Source organism: Bombina bombina, chromosome 11, assembly GCF_027579735.1.
Source record: "Bombina bombina isolate aBomBom1 chromosome 11, aBomBom1.pri, whole genome shotgun sequence".
In the NCBI taxonomy this organism is placed as follows: domain Eukaryota; kingdom Metazoa; phylum Chordata; class Amphibia; order Anura; family Bombinatoridae; genus Bombina; species Bombina bombina.
In genome coordinates, this window is record NC_069509.1 from 164,378,114 (window position 1) to 164,400,551 (window position 22,438).

A 22,438-nucleotide genomic window follows, 5' to 3' on the forward strand; every position below is an offset into this window, starting at 1 on the left:
GTGTTCAACACAAGGCCATAATCAGCCGGGGCTGGAGGATTTACAGCAAAACATATTATTGTGTGGAAACAAAAGAAACACACAGTCAGGTGTTGTGTGGATATCAAACATACGTTTACAGTTTACACACAACACTAGTTCCTTATAAAGCCTGAAAATGTCATGCAAAAGGAATTAAATATTAAAATCCCTTAAAGGGACAGTCTACTCCAAAAATGTTATTGTTTAATGAACATAGATAATCCCTTTATTAGCCGTTCCCCAGTTTTGCACAGCCAACATGGTTATATTAATATACTTTTTACCTCTGTAATTACCTTGTATCTAAGCCTCTATTGACGGCCCCCCTATCACATGGCTATTTATTTATTATCTATTCACTTGCATTTTAACCAATTAGTGCAGTGTCAGCCACAACTCCACGGCACAGAGCACAATGTTATCTATATGGCTCACATGAATTAGCAGTCTCTTGTTGTGAAAAGCAAATACAAAAGCATTAATATAATAATGGTGGTTGTGTAAAGCTGAGTAACGTGTAGTAAATGTGTTAGCTATCTTTTTAAACAATAATAATGTTGGTGTAGACTGTCCCTTTTAACTTTTGTATTAGAGCAAAGAGCAAGTAAAATACAGGACATAGTTATGATAAACAAAACATTAACTTGGGAGTCTCAATTGAAATTTTGTCTTGTCTAGATGTGGAATAATGCAACATAACTAATTATTGTAATTAACCTTATTTACTGGATTTGCATAAACACATATGTATACACACACACATGCATACTCATGCAGACACACAATTACACATGTGTGTATGTAGTTTGTTACACATGAGAGAGCCTGGTGTATACAATCTATATTAAAAATGGAAAATGTATTTGAGAATCAGAGCTTACCTATAAAAAGCAATGTTTAGAGCCTGAGAATTATGTATTAACTGAATGCGAGAAGTATAACATTCCTCATGCAGCTTCAGATATAGGTGGTGGATATTTGTCTAGTATCCCAACTACCCCAGAGCCTCTTGCATATGATTTATCCATGTTTACACATATTATTCAGGTTGTGAGAGATACTCTCCACTTTCGTAAACCAGTTCCTGCTATCTCTACTAATAAGAATTGGTATGCTTTGGCATCTGAACAAAAATGTTATTTCCTGTTTCCCCATAGTTATTAAAGTTGATACCAAGCTCAAAGGAAAAGGCTGAAACACATTTGTCTGTGATACATTTACACAATTATATTCTATACCTTTGTATGCTTTTTGACTGTATGGATCATCCTCCAAAAGCTAATGCTGTTATTATATCTGTTGTAATAATATATCTTTTTATTTTCTTTGCATTTAGAGACCCCATGGATAGAAATATGGAGACCATTTTATAAAAATAAAGTTTTTATTTCAAAGTGCAATTAATTGCCTACTATTAGCTATGGCCTCTAAAGTTGCAGAATGTTGCTCAGCAGGACCAAGAGAAAGATGGCTTGCCTAGCTTGCAATTACAGTGGAGTGTTTACTGACATTAGTTTGAGATGACTTGCCATTGTTTATTGGTATTTTCTCAGGTTCATTAAGGGGAACAACCGTAATTATTTTGTTTGCCGGCCCTTCTTGCTGTTCAACAAGAATGCTAATAAAGGTGCTAGCGGCATGCATTTAAAAAATGTATACATGTGCTCCACTAGTTAGATGACATCCTTATTGTATTTTCCTTGCACTTGGATTTCCTTCTCATTGCTAAGACTATTTTCTGTCTTTTATGACCAAGCCCAATTGGATGTTCACCTCTAAGGAAAATCACCTACTTTACAGCCAGACAGTTATCTTTTTTGGGAGTAGAATTTTATATCTGATTCATTTAGTTTGACATTTCTGGTCTCTGGAGGATTTATGTAATTTAATAGCTAATGACCCTTCAAAATAATATACACTCTGTTCTGGTGGAAGACTTGGTCATTCCTGCAAAGGAGCAGGATCCTAATGGATCCCTGGTGGATACGCTTGATCAAAGATTTCAGATATTCTAGGTTGGGGAGCAATGTTCCGAATCAATTAAATTAAGGCCCTTGGTTAGTAGACGAGTAATCTTTGCTAATGTACTGGAAGTCAGAGTAATTAATCTGGCTCACAGCAGTAAGAGTTATATCTGAGAACGTTGCATACGTTTCTTGAGAGGAACCTTACAGGTACAGTAAGCCAGTCAGAAACACATATTCTGGACATTATTTTGGTCTATCTGCCAGGAACCAAAGAATTCTATACAGATTATCTCAGCAAGCAGCAAATTTCTTTTGGAGACTGTAATCTCACATATCAATCTTTCATCATTTAACTCCATGTTGAGGGATTCCAGTGATAGACCTTAAAGGGCCACTAAACCCACAATCTTTCTTTCATGATTCAGATAGAGAATACAAATTTAAAAAACATTACAATTTACTTCTATTATTTATTTTGCTTCATTTTTTAGATATCCTTATTTGAAGAAAAAGCAATGCACATGGGTGAGCCAATCACACGAGGCTTCTATGTGCAGCAACCAATCAGCAGCTACTGAGCATATCTAGATATGCCTTTCAGCAAAGAATATCAAGAGAATAAAACAAATTAGATAATAGAAGTAAATTAGAAAGATGTTTAAAAATGCATTTTCTTTCTAAATCATGAAAGAAAAAATGTGGGTTTCATGTCCCTTTAAAGGGATACTGAACCTAATTTTTTCTTCTTTCTTGATTCAGATAGAGCAGCAATTTTAAGCAACTTTCTAATTTACTACTATTAATTTTTTCTTCTTCATTCTCTTAGTATCTTTATTTGAAAAGCAGGAACGAAAGCTTTGGAGCTGGCCCATTTTAGGTTTAGTACCTGGGTTGCGCTTGAATATTTGGATGGCTAAATGTAGCTACCAATCAGCAAGCTCTATACAGGGTGCTGAACCAAAAATAGGCCGGCTCCAAAGCTTTCATTCCTGCTTTTTCAAATAAAGATACCAAGAGAACAAAGAAAATTGATAATAGGAGTAAATAAGAAAGTTGTTTAAAATCGCATGCTTTATCATTAAAGAAAAAAAATTGTGTTTAGTATCCCTTTAAGCTTGTCAGTCGCTTTCCCCTCCCAAACGTATAGATACACAGTAGGTGCTCGCATTATAAAATGCTGGCTTACGTGTTCCCTCTATTTGCTTCAAGGCTTTACGTTTACAAAAACAGAGCAAATACATTTGTGATTCTGCTCTTTTGCTATTTCATAGTTTATTTTCTAGTGAGTGTGAATAACTGGACAAACCATGAACTCTGCCTCTATGTAAAGAACTTTTAGTTCGTTATTTCTTCCAGATACACAGACTTTGTCTACTAAGCACTAGAGTTTTAAAAACATCAGAATTATCTGATTTTGCAAGCCCTTAAAGGAACATAAAACAAGTTGAGATACAGACAAAATATAATATGTACATTAAATACTTTATCTGCAAATTTATACTGCAATGCCTCACGATTAACCCTTTCTTTTAAGTTTCTGAATTGTACAGCTCTAACTCCCCCACACAATTCCTTTTATGGCTGTAGCTATATCTATTGTTGTTTTGGTAAAATGCACAAATGAATAGGGCCACAAGTCATCCCTAAACACCAATAGCTCCCTAGCTAATCATGACATCTCTCATACTAATACATCCCACAAGCATAAACACATTAAATAAGCATTTTAACTCTCTGGTAGTGAAGGTTGCATCATACGGCTACAACATATAGTTAAAGGTGTCTGGAGGAATGTTTCGGGGGGGGGGGGGGCGAATTAATAAGTCCCAACCATACTGCATGGATATCATACTTCTTTGTCTTTGACGAAGCAGTGGCGAAACGCACTCCAGGTGTTCACACTGCCCTCCTGTTTGTCCCTATCTTATTGTAAAATTGTTGGCCTTAATATGGCAAGTTTTTAAGATCGCTCTAATTGTTTTCAGTTGTGGGGGTTCTAGCGCGGTAACTCCCACGTTATCAGCAAAAAGCTGAGACTATTGTGTTACGTTTAGTTAAACTGTTCTTTTTCCTAAGAGACTAGGGATTCCTCTTACCACACGGTAGTCTGGCGGATGCGCTTCAGGCAATACATTCCCCCTTATCTTATTGTTGATTAGCGGTCTTTTCACCTATTTTGTGTAATTGGTGAGGACATACAGGAGGCAGCGGTTACCTTAATTTACTATAATATCACCCTTTTAATATGGGACAATAAGTCCATTTTTAATTAAATGTAATAAATGTTATAAAAGTTTTACAGTCCTTTTCTAACCCTACCCTTTGCTACACTAGCCAGTGACCACCTCACACATAGTTGTAAGTGTGCCATATAATGTTTCTTTATCTTCTTTTTATACTATATCAAAGACAATAAACATATGTGTAAAGGTTGTCATAAAAAGTGCAACCACACTTCAGAATATATAGATTTATGTATGCAACATATATGCATTGGCTGGGCTCTGTGAAGAAAGGTAGGGATAAGTGCGGGTCCCCCAGCGAGCTAATGGTAATTATAAGCCTGCAGGTGATCCTTTACTGTAGGTAAAAAATTAACAGTAAACACTCAGTAGAAGTACTCTTCATAACCCACAGAGCACTGCTGGTCCCGAGCACAAACAGTGTTGCACATCTGAGTTGTGCAACTAGTGATGCTGGTCGGATCAGCTATGGGTTCCTCCCAGGGCCAGCAGTGCTCAGTGGGTCCCAAGCAGTAATTGTTACTGTGTGTTTAATCCCTTTGTGGAGGTTAAACGCACAGTATTTTAAGGTTGATAGTCTTAAAACTACATACTCAAAGGAATTAGAAGATGTATTTTTTTAACTTATGACTCTTTAAGTTGGTAATTATATTTTAATAAATACCTCCAATAATTAATAACATTTTCTTTGTGCAGCGGATGCCTTCTTTAAAGCTGCCGTAAGCCTCGTTCCAGAGGTACCAAAGACTCTCAGCATAGACGGAAAGATGAGATCCTCTGAAGCGTTTCTCTTGGAATTTCTTAGCAACTTTTTCTCTACATTATTGGTGGTGCCTGTAAGTATCTGAGGTTCATATCTGATTAATAATGGTTCCATGTTGAGTATAATACAAAATATTATTGAGCAGAGAGACCAAGCTGGGCGATTTTATGTGTCAAGCTAATATCTAGTGATTTATCTAGGCATCTGTAGAACACAAGACTTTTATTATTATTATTATTATTATGATTATAAGGATTATCCAAGCACGGTATATATAACATATTTAAAGATACCCTTTGAATTACAGCTTTTTTATTGCTCTGTTTCTTGCCTATACCTTTGTGTTTAATCCCCAAAAAGAAGTAAAACATTTAGTTAGCACTAAAGCGGCAGTTGTCACAAACACACGGATAGAAGTACTACCAGAAAGGACCCAGAGGCTGAGGTACAGGAGAGAGAATCAACCTAGGTCTTTGGATAATTTCCGTAATACAAAGGTACCTTTGGTGATGAGCTGGAAGCATCTGAAATTATGATGAGACAAAAGATCTTTAGGAACAGAAATCAAAGGAGCAGGAACAATGGCCGAACAGGTTCTGAAGAATGGTCCAGTGACTACCCAGAGGTCAGGTTCACAGATCAGTTCGGGCAACTCAGATGGATAAAGTATAAAATGAAAACCAGGTACAGGTGAGACATCAAAAGCAGAGTTCAATTCAGGTAGAACAGAAGGGCAAAGCAGAAACTGTATCCTAGTTCAGGCCAGTGGTCAAAAGCACTCTTCAATCCAGGTAATTCAAGCAGAAGATACAAAGGTACAAGCTGAATCGGCAACAGTAGAACAAAGCTCCCAGACGTAAGAAGTCAAACAAAACACAGACAAGAAGATGGAGAAATATTTTTCAAAGTCAAAGTGGTAGTCATGGCAGTGATACACTCAGGGGCAGAATGAGAAGATGGGCAATAGGACCTTGACCGAGGGCCCAACCCAAGGGGGGGGGGGGGCTCCTGGTGTGCTGCTTATGCTCACAGTCACCGTTTGTTAAATGTTCTAGTGCGGAGATGATAGTTGAGCCGCTCTAGCGTTTGTGACTGTGAGGGAGCGAGAAACAGCAGGTAGGGAAGTTTTAGAATGGGACGGCTGTGCTAGTGGTTGCGAGCTTGGGTGGGGAGTAGATGATCAGGAGCTAGTGCAGTGCTGACAGCTGTGCTAGCAGGAACTAAGCAGTTAAAGGTGGGTATAGTGGGTGCCCTGTCCCTGGAGTGGGGGCCCTTAGCCTGAATAGAGGAGGTCTGTTGCTCTGGGGGCCTTTGTAGTGTGTGTGTGTGTGTGTGGGGGGGGGGGGGTGCTGGGGGAGGGTCTATGGCTGTGGGTGCCCTAGAGTATGGGGTTTCTGGTCCTTGATGTTGGGAACCCTGGTCGGGGTGAGGCAGGCAGACAGTGGGTGAAGAAGGGGCATAGGAAGCAGGTTGTTGCAAAGGGGGCCCTAGTTGGTCTCAGTCTGCCTCTGTATACACTCCCGCTTCTAAGCTGGCGATTAGCTGTGATTGGCAGCACAAGAGGCAAATGTGGATAGCTGCCAATCAGTGGCAGCTTTTGCAAGGGTTAAACACATTAGGCAAGCAATAGTGTGATAAAAATGCTGTAACACAGAGTATTTTGTTATTGCAGTTTTGTGTAATTTTAATGTAATGATTTTCCTACATCAAAAATGCATCAGGTTAAAAAAAAAAACGGAAACTACATCTTTTAATGTATATATAGTTATACAGTTATCTCCATTTACTGTTAAAGGGACACACCAATCAAAATGAAACTGCAGTGTTTCAGATAGAGCGCACAGTTTTAAAGTCTTTTCCATTGACTTCCTTTTCTCCAACATAGGAGTGTCCGGTCCACGGCGTCATCCTTACTTGTGGGATATTCTCTTCCCCAACAGGAAATGGCAAAGAGCCCAGCAAAGCTGGTCACATGATCCCTCCTAGGCTTCACCTTCCCCAGTCATTCTCTTTGCCGTTGTACAGGCAACATCTCCACAGAGATGGCTTAGAGTTTTTTGGTGTTTAAATGTAGTTTTTATTCTTCAATCAAGAGTTTGTTATTTTAAAATAGTGCTGGTATGTACTATTTACTCTGAAACAGGAAAGAGATGAAGATTTCTGTTTGTAAGAGGAAAATGATTTTAGCAACCGTTACTAAAATCGATGGCTGTTTCCACACAGGACTGTTGAGAGGAATTAACTTCAGTTGGGGGAAACAGTGAGCAGACTTTTGCTGCTTGAGGTATGACACATTTCTAACAAGACTCGGTAATGCTGGAAGCTGTCATTTTCCCTATGGGAACCGGTAAGCCATTTTCTTAAGTTTAAGTAAAAGAATAAAGGGCTTCATTAGGGCTTAAAAAACTGGTAGACATTTTTCTGGGCTAAAACGATTACTTTACTAAGTATATTTGGCAGATTATTACTTTTAATAGTTGTTAAATCTTGGGGATGGTTTTAATAAAAACGGCAGGCACTGTATTGGACACCTTTTTCACTGGGGGCCTTTTCTAGTCATAGACAGAGCCTCATTTTCGCGCCTCTAATGCGCAGTTGTTTTTGGAAAGCATGGCATGCAGATGCATGTGTGAGGAGCTAAGAACCACTGAAAAAGCTTATAGAAGGCAACATTTGGTATCGTATTCCCCTCTGGGCTTGGTTGGGTCTCAGCAAAGCAGATACCTGGGACTGTATAGGGGTTAAATGTAAAAACGGCTCTGGTTCCGTTATTTTAAGGGTTAAAGCTTTCAAATTTGGTGTGCAATACTTTTAAGGCTTTAAGTTACTGTGGTGAAATTTTGGTGCAATTTGAACAATTCCTTCATACTTTTTCACATATTCAGTAATAAAGTGTGTTCAGTTTGAAATTTAAAGGGACAGTAACGGTTTTATTGTAAAACGTTTTTTGTGCTTTGTTGACAAGTTTAAGCCTGTTTAACATGTCTGAACCATCAGATAACGATGTTCTATATGTATGAAAGTCAATGTGTCTCCCCATTTAAATATATGTGATATATTTGTGTCATAATGTCCAAACAAAGTAGGGATAATAATGCCATAGATATGATATTGCCCAAGATGATTCCTCTAATGAGGGGAGTAAGCATGGTACTGCATCATCCCCTTCTGTGTCTACACCAGTTTTGCCCACACAAGAGGCCCCTAGTACATCTAGTGCGCCAATACTTATTACCATACAACAATTCTATTGCATGCATTTTTTCCAAAATGCCTACTTATCAGAGAAAGCGTGATTGCTCTGTTTTAAACACTGAAGAGCAAGAGGACGCTGATGATATCTGTTCTGACATACCCTCACACCTATCTGAAGGGGCCAGGAGGGAGGTTTTGTCTGAGGGAGAAATTTCAGATTCAGGGAAAATTTCTCAACAAGCAGAACCTGATATTGTAACTTTTAAATTTAAATTTCAACATCTCCACGCACTACTTAAGGAGGTATTATCTACTCTGGATGATTGTGACAATTTGGTCATTCCAGAGTAATTAGGTAAGATGGACAAGTTCCTAGAGGTTCCGGTGCCCCCCGATGTTTTTCCTATACCCAAGCGGGTGGCGGACATAGTAAATAAGGAGTTGGAAAGGCCCGGCATACCTTTTGTCCTCCCCCTATATTTAAGAAATTAGTTCCTATAGTCGACCCCAGAAAGGACTTATAGCATACAGTCCCCAAGGTCGAGGGGGCGGTTTCTACTCTAAACAAACGCACTTCTATTCCTATAGAAGATAGTTGTGCTTTCAAGATCCTATGGATTAAAGGTTAGAGGGTTTGCTTAAAAAGATGTTTGTTCAGCAAGGTTACCTTCTACAACCAATTTCATGCATTGTTCCTGTCACTACAGCTGCGTGTTTCTGGTTCGAAGAACTAGAAAAGTCGCTCAATAAAGAATCTTCGTTCGAGGAGGTTTTGGACAGAGTTCAAGCTCTTAAATTGGCTAACTCTTTTTTATTTTAGATGCCGCTTTGCAATTAGCTAGATTAGCGGCGAATAATTCAGGGTTTGCTATTGTGGCGCGCAGAGCGCTTTTGCTTAACATCCCTTTCAAGGGTAAACCACTGTTTGGCCCTGACTTGAAAGAGATTATTTCAGATCACTGGGGGAAAGGGCCACGCCCTTCCTCTGGATAGGTCTTTTAAGGCTAAAAAGAAGCAAAAATTTTCGTCCCTTTCGCAGAAACGGACCAGCCTCAAATTCTACACCCTCTAAGCAAGAGGGTAATACTTCTCAAACCAAGCCAGCCTGGAGGCCGATGCAAGGCTGGAACAAGGGTAAGCAGGCCAAGTCACCTGCCACTGCTACCAAAACAGCATGAAGTGTTGGCCCCCGATCTGGGAAGGATCTGGTGGGGGGCTGACTTTCTCTCTTTGCTCAGGCTGGGGCAAGAGATGTTCAGGATCCTTGGGCGCTAGAAATAGTTTCTCAAGGTTATCTCCTGGAATTCAGGGAACTACCCCCAAGGGGAAGGTTCCACGGGTCTCAATTATCTTCGAACAGACATTCTTACACTGTGTAGAAGACCTGTTAAGCATGGGAGTGATTCATCCTGTTCCATTAGGAGAACAAGGGATGGGTTTTTACTCCAACCTGTTCATAATTCCCAAAAAAGAGGGAACATTCAGACCTATTTTAGATCTCAAGATTCTAAACAAGTTTCTAAGGGTTTCATCATTCAAAATGGAAACCATTCGAACGATACTTCCTACCATCCAGGAAGGTCAATTCATGACCACGGTGGACTTAAAGGATGCGTACCTACGTATTCCTATCCACAAGGAACATTTTCGGTTCCTAAGGTTCGCCTTTCTGGACAAGCATTACCTGTGGCACTTCCATTCGGATTAGCCACTGCTCCAAGGATTTTCACAAGGGTGCTAGGGTCCCTTCTAGCGGTGCTAAGACCAAGGGGCATTGCAGTAGTACCTTACTTGGACGACATCCTGATTCAAGTGTCGTCTCTGTCAAAAGCAAGGGCTCATGCGGACATTGTCCTAGCCTTTCTCAGATCTCACAGGTGGAAAGTGAACATAGAAAAAAGTTCTCTGTCCCCGTCAACAAGAGTTCCCTTCTTGGGAACAATAATAGTTTCCTTAGAAATGAAGGTTTTTCTGACAGAGGCCAGAAAATCAAAACTTCTAAGCTCTTGTCAGGTACTTTATTCTGTTCTTCTTCCTTCCATAGCGCAGTCCATGGAAGTAATAGGTTTGATGGTTGCGGCAATGGACATAGTTCCTTTTGCACGAATTCATCTAAGACCATTGCACCTGTGCATGCTCAGACAGTGGAATGGGGATTATACAGACTTGTCTCCGACGATACAAGTAGATCAAATAACCAGAGATTCACTCCGTTGGTGGCTGACCCTGGACAACCTGTCACAGGGAATGAGCTTCCGCAGACCAGAGTAGGTCATTGTCACGACCGACGCCAGTCTGGTGGGCTGGGGCGCGGTCTGGGAACCCCTGAAAACTCAGGGTCTATGGTTTCGGGAAGACTCTCTTCTCCCGATAAACATAATGGAACTGAGAGCGATATTCAATGCTCTCAAGGCTTGGCCTCGACTAGCAAAGGCCAAATTCATAAGGTTTCAATCAGACATCATGACGACTGTTACATATATCAACCATCAGGGGGTAACAAGGAGTTCCCTGGCGATGGAGGAGCATCCGGGGGAGTGGGAACTCCATCTGGAAATCTTTGCCCAAATAACTCAATTATGGGGCATTCCAGACATGGTTCTGATGGCCTCTCGTCAGAACTTCATGGTCCCTTGTTACGGGTCCAAATCCAGGGATCCTAAGGCGACTCTATTGGATACAATAGTAGCACCTTGGATCTTCAACCTAGCTTATGTATTCCCACCGTGTCCTCTCATTCCCAGGCTGGTAGCCAGGATCAATCTGGAGAGGGCTTCGGTGACCTTGATAGTTCCTGTGTGGCCACGCAGGACTTGGTATGCAGACCTGGTGAATGTGTCATCGGCTCCACCATGGAAGCTACCTTTGAGACAGGACCTTCTTATTCAGGGTCCATTCGAACATCCGAATCTGGTTTTCCTCCAACTGACTGCTTGGAGTTTGAACGCTTGATTTTATCAAAGCGTGGGTTTTCAGATTCTGTAATAGATACTCTTATTCAGGCTAGAAAGCCTGTAACTAGAAAAATTTACCATAATATATGGAAAAAATATATCTGTTGGTGTGAATCCAAAGGATTCCCATGGAACAAGATAAAAATTCCTAAGATTCTTTCCTTTCTACAAGAAGGTTTGGAGAAAGGATTTTCTGCGAGTTCTCTGAAGGGACAGATCTCTGCTTTATCTGTTTTACTTCACAAAAGGCTGGCAGCTGTGCCAGACGTTTAAGCGTTTGTTCAGGCTCTGGTTAGAATCAAGCCTGTTTACAGACCTTTGACTCTTCCCTGGAGTCTTAATCTAGTTCTTTCAGTTCTTCAAGGGGTTCCGTTTGAACCCTTACATTCAGTAGATATTAAGTTATTATCTTGAAGAGTTTCTGAGTTATCTGCTCTGCAGTGTTCTCCGCCCTATCTGGTCCATGCAGATAAGGTGGTTTTACGTACCGAGCCTGGTTTTCTTCCGAAGGTTGTTTCCAATGTAAGGCAGCGACTTGGTCTTCACTGCACACTTTTACCAACTTTTACAAATTTGATACTTTTGCTTCTTCTGAGGCTATTTTTGGGAGAAAGGTTTTGCAAACCGTGGTGCCTTCCATCTAGGTGACCTGATTTGCTCCCTCCCATCATCCGTGTCCTAAAGCTTTGGTATTGGTTCCCACAAGTAAGGATGACGCCGTGGACCGGACACACCTATGTTGGAGAAAACAGAATTTATGTTTACCTGATAAATTACTTTCTCCAACGGTGTGTCCGGTCCACGGCCCGCCCTGGTTTTTTAATCAGGTCTGATGATTTATTTTCTTTAACTACAGTCACCACGGTATCATATGATTTCTCCTATGCAAATATTCCTCCTTTACGTCGGTCGAATGACTGGGGAAGGCGGAGCCTAGGAGGGATCATGTGACCAGCTTTGCTGGGCTCTTTGCCATTTCCTGTTGGGGAAGAGAATATCCCACAAGTAAGGATGACGCCGTGGACCGGACACACCGTTGGAGAAAGTAATTTATCAGGTAAACATAAATTCTGTTTTTCTAAGTTTATTTTTATGGAAAGTTTTAGGGAACATAACTTAATTGGGGGAAAAAAGGAAGAAAAAAAACATTCTGTAAACAATTATAGTAAATATAACTACTTTATACAGTATCACATGCATTAAAGGAGCACTCAATGCAGTAGAACTACATAATAAACAAGTACATCATAAAAAGACAATGCAATAGCACTTACTCTGAATTTCAAATAAGCAGTAGATTTTTGTTCTGGCAAATTTATTTTTTCACCCATTTTCCGGCCCCCTGTATCATGTGACAGACATCAGCCAATCACAGACTAGTATATGTATACCCTGTGAGCTTGTGCACATGCTCAGTAGGATCCTGTTCCTCAGAAAGTGTGAATATAAAAAGACTGTGCAAAATTTTATAATGCAAGTAAATTGGAAACTGCTGCTCTATCTGAATCATAAAAGTTTATTTTTCCTTGAATGTCCCTCTAAAATCCCTTTAAAATATTCCACCAAGTTTCTTTTTACTTCTAATAACCAAGTTACTAGAAGTAAATCAAAACACATTTCACCCAAGGATGACACAAGTACATTTCAAAGGCACAGAAAAAGATCCTAAGGTAAGTATGGTATTCTATTCAATTTACTTTGTTCTTTTTATATTATTTGTTTAAAAAAAACACCTAGGTAGGCTCAACAATGCACTACTGGAAACTAGCTACTGATTGGTGGCTACACATATGTCTCTTGTCATTGGCTCACAAGATGGGCTCAGCTAGCTCCCAGTAGTGCATTGCTGCTCTGGATCTGACTATATTTCACACCAGATAGAATTACTTCTGCACTCCTTTCACCATCTACTACCTCTTGTCCCTATAACTAAACAGCCACTGATTTCATAAAAACATTTTATCACTTAGCTTTATTATCATTCACCTCCTCTATGGTCACACATTATAATTAAACAAACATCTAAAAATGACCCAAATATTTTCTTTCATGGTTCAGATATAACATGCACTTTTTCCTGACATGTAGTTCTTTAGACACGTGCACTCTACCTACCTAGATATCTCTATTGGAAACTTGTTTTTTTTTAATGTATGTTTTGTGTGAATCATAAAAGAAAACAAATCTGTGTTTCATGACCCTTTAATTGTAAAGAGCACTACAACGTGTCCTATACTACCCAGTTTGTTAGGCTTGTGTTGGTGAGTGTGAATACCAGCCCGTCTCTGTATTCTATTTTCAGGTTGACTGCTATTTTTGTATTAAGTTGACCTCTGAGCTACTATCAGGTTAGAATCTCTCATAAACAAACCCAGCCAGCTGTGCAAGAGATTAAAGGGGCAGAAATCCCTATTCAATATGTTAATGTCAATGAATTTACAGTTTAAGTGTAAAAACACTTACCCCACCTTGAAAATATCTTTTACGTTTCTTCAGAAAGTGTCTAAAGTTCCACTGCCTCCAGAGCTTTCAACTTATCACTTAAACACATCAAAATATTAAAGGGACAGTTTACTCAAAAATGTTCTCCCCTTTAGTTTGTTCCCAATGATCCACTTTACCTGCTGGGGTGTATTAAATGATTTACAAGTATTTCCTTTACCCTTATATTGGCATTTGAAATAGTTGATTTAGCCTGTGGTATCCCCACCTATTCTGAAAGTTTCTGGCCTAAGGTTCAAACTACAAATAAGCTGAGTAAACACAGTCAGTTGAAGAAATTACACTCCCAGTGGGGTATAGAAGAGATAAGATAATACAATGTTAATTTTCCGTTGTTCTCTCCAAGTATTGGTGATTGGTTTATGAACAGATATAAGATAAATAATCGTATATGTACACAATGTGATACAGTATCTGATTATACCTACAAGCTAAGCCCATTTTATTAGGTTGGGACTTCAAAACACAAAACCAGCTAATTCATATACACAAATAAACCTTATACATTTTATACTCTGCAGCTGGTAAAAAAAAAAAGTAATGGGAAACACATTAAGGGAAAAACAATTTTACAGTATACTAAATAAATTGTTGAATTGCATGTAGTAAAACTACTTTACATTATACTTTCATTATTTATTTTGTTTTCCTTTCATGTAATTTAAAGGGACGCTAAACCCAATTTTTTTCTTTAATGATTCGGATAAAGCATGCAATTTTTAAGGAACTTTCTAATTTACTCTTACTATCGATTTTTATTCATTCTCTTGCTATCTTTATTTAAAAAGTAGGAATTTAAAGCTTAGTAGCCGGCCCATTATAGGTTCAGCACCATGGATAGCGCGCGCTTATTGGTGGATACAGTTAGCAAACAAATAAGCAAGCATAACCCAGATTCTCAACCAAAAATGGGCCGGCTCTTAAGCTTTACATTACAGCTTTTTAAATAAAGATAGCAAGAGAACGAAGAAAAATTGATAATAGGAGTAAATTAGAAAGTTTCTTAAAATTTCATGTTCTATCTGAATCATTAAAGAAATAAATTGGGTTTAGTGTCCCTTTAATGCTGAATATTGTGGGCTTTCCAATTAATGTTAAACCTGAAAGTGCAGACACAGCTATATCCTACACAGTCATTGGTTGCAGACTCTAGTAAGCCATTTATAACCATTCCTAATTGGCCACAACAAAAAAGGTAACCCAAGTTACAATATGGCGACGCCCACTGCTTTATAGACATTAACTTTACCCTTGCTTTTTTTCAAAATTTAAACAAGTAATATAATTTTTAAACATATATGTACAAATTATTCTTAGGCTCATCGTTCCTCTGAATACATCATTCAAGGAAAGATTTATTTAGTGTTTAATGTCCCTTTAATACGTTCTGCTATGCGTTACTACTGTACTGACAGGGTTACCTGCGGCCATATTGTTTTAATGCTCTTTTAAAAAAATAACTGGTTTTCTAAGGACTCCACATTCCTTTAATTAGATTATTTAATTTACCATTGGGATATTGTTTTATGGCGCAAATTATTTTATCGGGTGAGCATTTTAAATTGATTGACACCTTTTTATTGCAGGACCACCCAGAGCAAGGAGTTTTATTCCTGGTCCGCGGACTGCTAAATGTTATTGAAGATTTCACCTGGGAAGATAATAGTGACGATAAAGTGCGAATTTACTCTACTGTTTTACACCTGCTTGCAGCCTTGAGCCAAGAAAGCTATCTTTATCATGTGGACAAAGGTAATGTAGTGATATAAAGATTTAGACGTCTGTGGGAGGTACACGGTTTCCCATTAGAAAAAGGATATCAAAGTGTAATATTCAAATGCACTAATGCTATATACCTTAATTATTCGACAAAATCCTGCTATGCATTTAAAGGGACAGTCTAGTCAGAATTAAACTTTCATGATTCAGATAGGGCATGCAATTTTAAACAATTTTCCAATTTACTTTTATCATCAAATTTGCTTTGTTCTGTTGGTATTTCTTAGTTGAAAGCTAAACCTAGGTAGGCTCATATGCTAATTTCTAAGCCCTTGAAGGCTGCCTCTTATCTGAATGAATTTGACAGTTTTTCACAGCTAGAGGGCATTATTTCATGTGTGCCATGTAGATGACATTGTGTTTATGCCCGTGTAGTTACTTATGAGAGTTCCCGGATTGGCTAAAATGCAAGTCTGTCAAAAGAACTGAGATAAGGGGGCATTCTGCAGAGGCTTAGATACAAGGCAATCACAGACGTAAAAAGTATATTAATATAACTGTGTTGGTTGTGCAAAACTGGGGAATGGGTAATAAAGGGTTTATCTTTTTAAACAATAACTATTCTAGAGTAGACTGTCCCTTTAACACATTCTTAAAATCTTGCACTCCAGGGAGCAACAAGACTGGTGATTGGAACCTACGAGCGTATGCCACTACTGATAGGCTCCACAACTATGCCCTGCTAGGAGTGTAGGCTCATCTTGCTATGGGGAGTGTAGGCTCATATTGCTATGGGGAGTGTAGGCTCATATTGCTATGGGGAGTGTAGGCTCATCTTGCTATGGGGAGTGTAGGCTCATCTTGTTATGGGGAGTGTAGGCTCATCTTGCTATGGGGAGTGTAGGCTCATATTGCTATGGGGAGTGTAGGCTCATATTGCTATGGCGAGTATAGGCTCAAATTGCTATGGGAGTGTAGGCTCATATTGCTATGGGGAGTGTAGGCTCATATTGCTATGGGGAGTGTAGGCTCATATTGCTATGGGGAGTGTAGGCTCATATTGCTATGGCGAGTGTAGGCTCATATTGCTATGGGAGTGTAGGCTCATATTGCTATGGGGAGTGTAGGCTCATATTGCTATGGGGAGTGTAGGCTCATATTGCTATGGGGAGTGTAGACTCATATTGCTATGGGGAGTGTAGACTCATATTGCTATGGGGAGTGTAGACTCATATTGCTATGGGGAGTGTAGGCTGATATTGCTATGGGGAGTGTAGGCTGATATTGCTATGGGGAGTGTAGGCTGATATTGCTATGGGGAGTGTAGGCTGATATTGCTATGGGGAGTGTAGGCTGATATTGCTATGGGGAGTGTAGGCTGATATTGCTATGGGGAGTGTAGGGTCATGTTGCTATGGGGAGTGTAGGCTCATCTTGCTATGGGGAGTGTAGGCTCATATTGCTATGGGGAGTGTAGGCTCATATTGCTATGGCGAGTGTAGGCTCATATTGCTATGGGAGTGTAGGCTCATATTGCTATGGGGAGTGTAGGCTCATATTGCTATGGGGAGTGTAGGCTCATATTGCTATGGGAGTGTAGGCTCATATTGCTATGGGAGTGTAGACTCATATTGCTATGGGGAGTGTAGGCTCATATTGCTATGGGAGTGTAGACTCATATTGCTATGGGGAGTGTAGACTCATATTGCTATGGGGAGTGTAGACTCATATTGCTATGGGGAGTGTAGACTCATATTGCTATGGGGAGTGTAGGCTGATATTGCTATGGGGAGTGTAGGCTGATATTGCTATGGGGAGTGTAGGCTGATATTGCTATGGGGAGTGTAGGCTCATCTTGTTATGGGGAGTGTAGGCTCATCTTGCTATGGGGAGTGTAGGCTCATCTTGCTATGGGGAGTGTAGGCTCATATTGCTATGGGGAGTGTAGGCTCATATTGCTATGGGGAGTGTAGGCTCATATTGCTATGGGAGTGTAGGCTCATATTGCTATGGGAGTGTAGGCTCATATTGCTATGGGAGTGTAGGCTCATATTGCTATGGGAATGTCGGCTCATATTGCTATGGGGAGTGTAGGCTCATATTGCTATGGGGAGTGTAGGCTCATATTGCTATGGCGAGTGTAGGCTCATATTGCTATGGGAGTGTAGGCTCATATTGCTATGGGGAGTGTAGGCTCATATTGCTATGGGGAGTGTAGGCTCATATTGCTATGGGGAGTGTAGACTCATATTGCTATGGGGAGTGTAGACTCATATTGCTATGGGGAGTGTAGACTCATATTGCTATGGGGAGTGTAGGCTGATATTGCTATGGGGAGTGTAGGCTGATATTGCTATGGGGAGTGTAGGCTGATATTGCTATGGGGAGTGTAGGCTGATATTGCTATGGGGAGTGTAGGCTGATATTGCTATGGGGAGTGTAGGCTGATATTGCTATGGGGAGTGTAGGGTCATGTTGCTATGGGGAGTGTAGGCTCATCTTGCTATGGGGAGTGTAGGCTCATATTGCTATGGGGAGTGTAGGCTCATATTGCTATGGCGAGTGTAGGCTCAAATTGCTATGGGAGTGTAGGCTCATATTGCTATGGGAGTGTAGACTCATATTGCTATGGGGAGTGTAGGCTCATATTGCTATGGGAGTGTAGACTCATATTGCTATGGGGAGTGTAGACTCATATTGCTATGGGGAGTGTAGACTCATATTGCTATGGGGAGTGTAGACTCATATTGCTATGGGGAGTGTAGGCTGATATTGCTATGGGGAGTGTAGGCTGATATTGCTATGGGGAGTGTAGGGTCATGTTGCTATGGGGAGTGTAGGCTCATATTGCTATGGGGAGTGTAGGCTAATATTGCTATGGGGAGTGTAGGCTCATATTGCTATGGGGAGTGTAGGCTCATATTGCTATGGGAGTGTAGGCTGATATTGCTATGGGGAGTGTAGGCTCATATTGCTATGGGGAGTGTAGGCTCATATTGCTATGGGGAGTGTAGGGTCATATTACTATGGGGAGTGTAGGCTGATATTGCTATGGGGAGTGTAGGCTGATATTGCTATGGGGAGTGTAGGCTGATATTGCTATGGGGAGTGTAGGCTGATATTGCTATGGGGAGTGTAGGCTGATATTGCTATGGGGAGTGTAGGCTGATATTGCTATGGGGAGTGTAGGCTGATATTGCTATGGGGAGTGTAGGGTCATATTGCTATGGGGAGTGTAGGGTCATATTGCTATGGGGAGTGTAGGGTCATATTGCTATGGGGAGTGTAGGCTCATATTGCTATGGGAGTGTAGGCACATATTGCTATGGGGAGTGTAGGCTCATATTGCTATGGGGAGTGTAGGCTCATATTGCTATGGGGAGTGTAGGCTCATATTGCTATGGGGAGTGTAGGGTCATATTGCTATGGGGAGTGTAGGCTCATATTGCTATGGGGAGCGTAGGCTCATATTGCTATGGGGAGCGTAGGCTCATATTGCTATGGGGAGCGTAGGCTCATATTGCTATGGGGAGCGTAGGCTCATATTGCTATGGGGAGCATAGGCTCATATTGCTATGGGGAGCGTAGGCTCATATTGCTATGGGGAGCGTAGGCTCATATTGCTATGGGGAGCGTAGGCTCATATTGCTATGGGGAGCGTAGGCTCATATTGCTATGGGGAGCGTAGGCTCATATTGCTATGGGGAGCGTAGGCTCATATTGCTATGGGGAGCGTAGGCTCATATTGCTATGGGGAGCGTAGGCTCATATTGCTATGGGGAGCGTAGGCTCATATTGCTATGGGGAGCGTAGGCTCATATTGCTATGGGGAGTGTAGGCTCATATTGCTATGGGGAGTGTAGGCTCATATTGCTATGGGGAGTGTAGGCTCAAATTGTTATGGGAGTGTAGGCTCATATTGCTATGGGAGTGTAGGTTTAGTTAAACCTTAGGATAGCTGCCATATTGCTATGGGGAGTGTAGGCTCATATTGCTATGGGAGTGTAGGCTCATATAGCTATGGGAGTGTAGGTTTAGTTAAACCTTAGGATAGCTGCCATATTGCTATGGGGAGTGTAGGCTCATATTGCTATGGGGAGCGTAGGCTCATATTGCTATGGGAGTGTAGACTCATATTGCTATGGGGAGTGTAGGCTCATATTGTTATGGGGAGTGTAGGCTCATATTGCTATGGGAGTGTAGGCTCATATTGCTATGGGAGTGTAGGTTTAGTTAAACCTTAGGATAGCTTTGTGCATATCTCATGTATTCCTCAATTCCTGCTACTATATTTTTCACCAAAACTCTGCTGGACATTTTTTGATACTGAGGTATGTGAGGATTTCATGATATCTTCACTTTGTTGATACTACTCTGAGTACATTTCCTGGTTTGATCTTAATTTCTCAACTACCTATATTTAGTTCAAGTTGATATGGAGTGACGTTAGTTTGGATTTTTTAGACGTAATGGTCATCAAAGAAGGTATTACTTTTAAAATTGAAACATATAGGAAAGATACAGACCGTAATAGTCTTCTACAATACAAAAGTGCACCTCTACCATCCCTTAGTAAATCTCTCTGCCTTGTAGTCAAATGCTAAGGGTCAAAACGATTGTTTCTGATGAACATTTTGTTCCTGTAAGACTTAAAGAGATGAGTCAGAGATTTTTGGATGGGGGTTATCCTATTGAGTTACTAGAGAAGATGGTTGATGATATTCCAATGTAGAGATGAATTATTGCAACCTTGCGGTCCTTGGAAGAAGAATAAAATTGACAGGTTGACTTTTGTGTCAGAAGTTTCTAAACTGAGTCATCTAGTGCTTAAAGTAATATGTAAACATTGGCATCTTTTAGGCATTTGTTATCCACATGTTAAGGAATTTCAACAGTTCCCTATGCCGGCCTATAACCGAAGCTGTAGATTACATGATAGCTTGATCAAAGCTGATATTGGTTATTCGAAAATTAGAAGTCAATCATTTATCACCAAACAGAACTTGGGTAGTTTCCCAACTGTAATTTGAGTCTATATTTCATGTATTTCCACATTGGTCAAAAACATGTAATTTGAGGCTACTATACATGTGAGACTAGCTTTGTTATTTATTTAATTAAGTGCCCCTGTGGGCATGACTTTGTGGGTGAAAACACTAGACGTGTCCGTTATCGTATCAATGAACTTAAGAGTAATATTGGTTGTAGAGTTTTGGCTGCACTAGTTACATCACATTTTGTGGCAGCTGGACATCAGGTCAACCAATTAAAATTTTGAATTATTAAACAAGTGGAAGTACCAAGATGTTGGGGGTATTAGGGAATTGCTTTTGAAACAATGCAAAGTCTATTGGATTTTTAGATTGGACACATTAGAACCAAGAGGCACGACTAAAGGGATCAATTGGTCTATTTTTTATTTATGGATTTATAAGGTGTTGAATTTATGTCTGTACAGTGTGGTAATATTTAGCCTGTGTGTATATATGTATGAGTGTAGGCTCATATTGCTATGGGAGTGTAGACTCATATTGCTATGGGGAGTGTAGGCTCATATTGCTATGGGATTGTAGGCTCATATTGCTATGGGAGTGTAGGCTCATATTGCTATGGGGAGTGTAGGCTCATATTGCTATGCTGAGTGTAGGCTCATATTGCTATGGGAGTGTAGGCTCATATTGCTATGGGAATGTCGGCTCATATTGCTATGGGGAGTGTAGGCTCATATTGCTATGGGGAGTGTAGGCTCATATTGCTATGGCGAGTGTAGGCTCATATTGCTATGGCGAGTGTAGGCTCATATTGCTATGGGGAGTGTAGGCTCATATTGCTATGGGGAGTGTAGGCTCATATTGCTATGGGGAGTGTAGGCTCATATTGCTATGGGAGTGTAGACTCATATTGCTATGGGGAGTGTAGGCTCATATTGCTATGGGAGTGTAGACTCATATTGCTATGGGGAGTGTAGACTCATATTGCTATGGGGAGTGTAGACTCATATTGCTATGGGGAGTGTAGACTCATATTGCTATGGGGAGTGTAGGCTGATATTGCTATGGGGAGTGTAGGCTGATATTGCTATGGGGAGTGTAGGCTCATATTGCTATGGGAGTGTAGGCTCATATTGCTATGGGAGTGTAGGTTTAGTTAAACCTTAGGATAGCTTTGTGCATATCTCATGTATTCCTCAATTCCTGCTACTATATTTTTCACCAAAACTCTGCTGGACATTTTTTGATACTGAGGTATGTGAGGATTTCATGATATCTTCACTTTGTTGATACTACTCTGAGTACATTTCCTGGTTTGATCTTAATTTCTCAACTACCTATATTTAGTTCAAGTTGATATGGAGTGACGTTAGTTTGGATTTTTTAGACGTAATGGTCATCAAAGAAGGTATTACTTTTAAAATTGAAACATATAGGAAAGATACAGACCGTAATAGTCTTCTACAATACAAAAGTGCACCTCTACCATCCCTTAGTAAATCTCTCTGCCTTGTAGTCAAATGCTAAGGGTCAAAACGATTGTTTCTGATGAACATTTTGTTCCTGTAAGACTTAAAGAGATGAGTCAGAGATTTTTGGATAGGGGTTATCCTATTGAGTTACTAGAGAAGATGGTTGATGATATTCCAATGTAGAGATGAATTATTGCAACCTTGCGGTCCTTGGAAGAAGAATAAAATTGACAGGTTGACTTTTGTGTCAGAAGTTTCTAAACTGAGTCATCTAGTGCTTAAAGTAATATGTAAACATTGGCATCTTTTAGGCATTTGTTATCCACATGTTAAGGAATTTCAACAGTTCCCTATGCCGGCCTATAACCGAAGCTGTAGATTACATGATAGCTTGATCAAAGCTGATATTGGTTATTCGAAAATTAGAAGTCAATCATTTATCACCAAACAGAACTTGGGTAGTTTCCCAACTGTAATTTGAGTCTATATTTCATGTATTTCCACATTGGTCAAAAACATGTAATTTGAGGCTACTATACATGTGAGACTAGCTTTGTTATTTATTTAATTAAGTGCCCCTGTGGGCATGACTTTGTGGGTGAAAACACTAG

At 40.1% G+C, this 22,438-nt stretch overlaps 1 protein-coding gene across 2 annotated transcripts in view; it reads left to right on the top strand.

Moving 5' to 3' along the window:
• The window catches only part of VPS35L (VPS35 endosomal protein sorting factor like), a 156,765-nt gene that overhangs the window by 98,197 nt on the left and 36,130 nt on the right, over positions 1–22,438 (top strand). For both annotated transcript variants that reach the window (XM_053695001.1, XM_053695002.1), the window contains exons 27-28: positions 4,928–5,067; positions 15,232–15,397. In XM_053695001.1, coding sequence (XP_053550976.1) covers positions 4,928–5,067; positions 15,232–15,397 — 306 coding nt within the window. The remainder of the gene's footprint in view (positions 1–4,927; positions 5,068–15,231; positions 15,398–22,438) is intronic.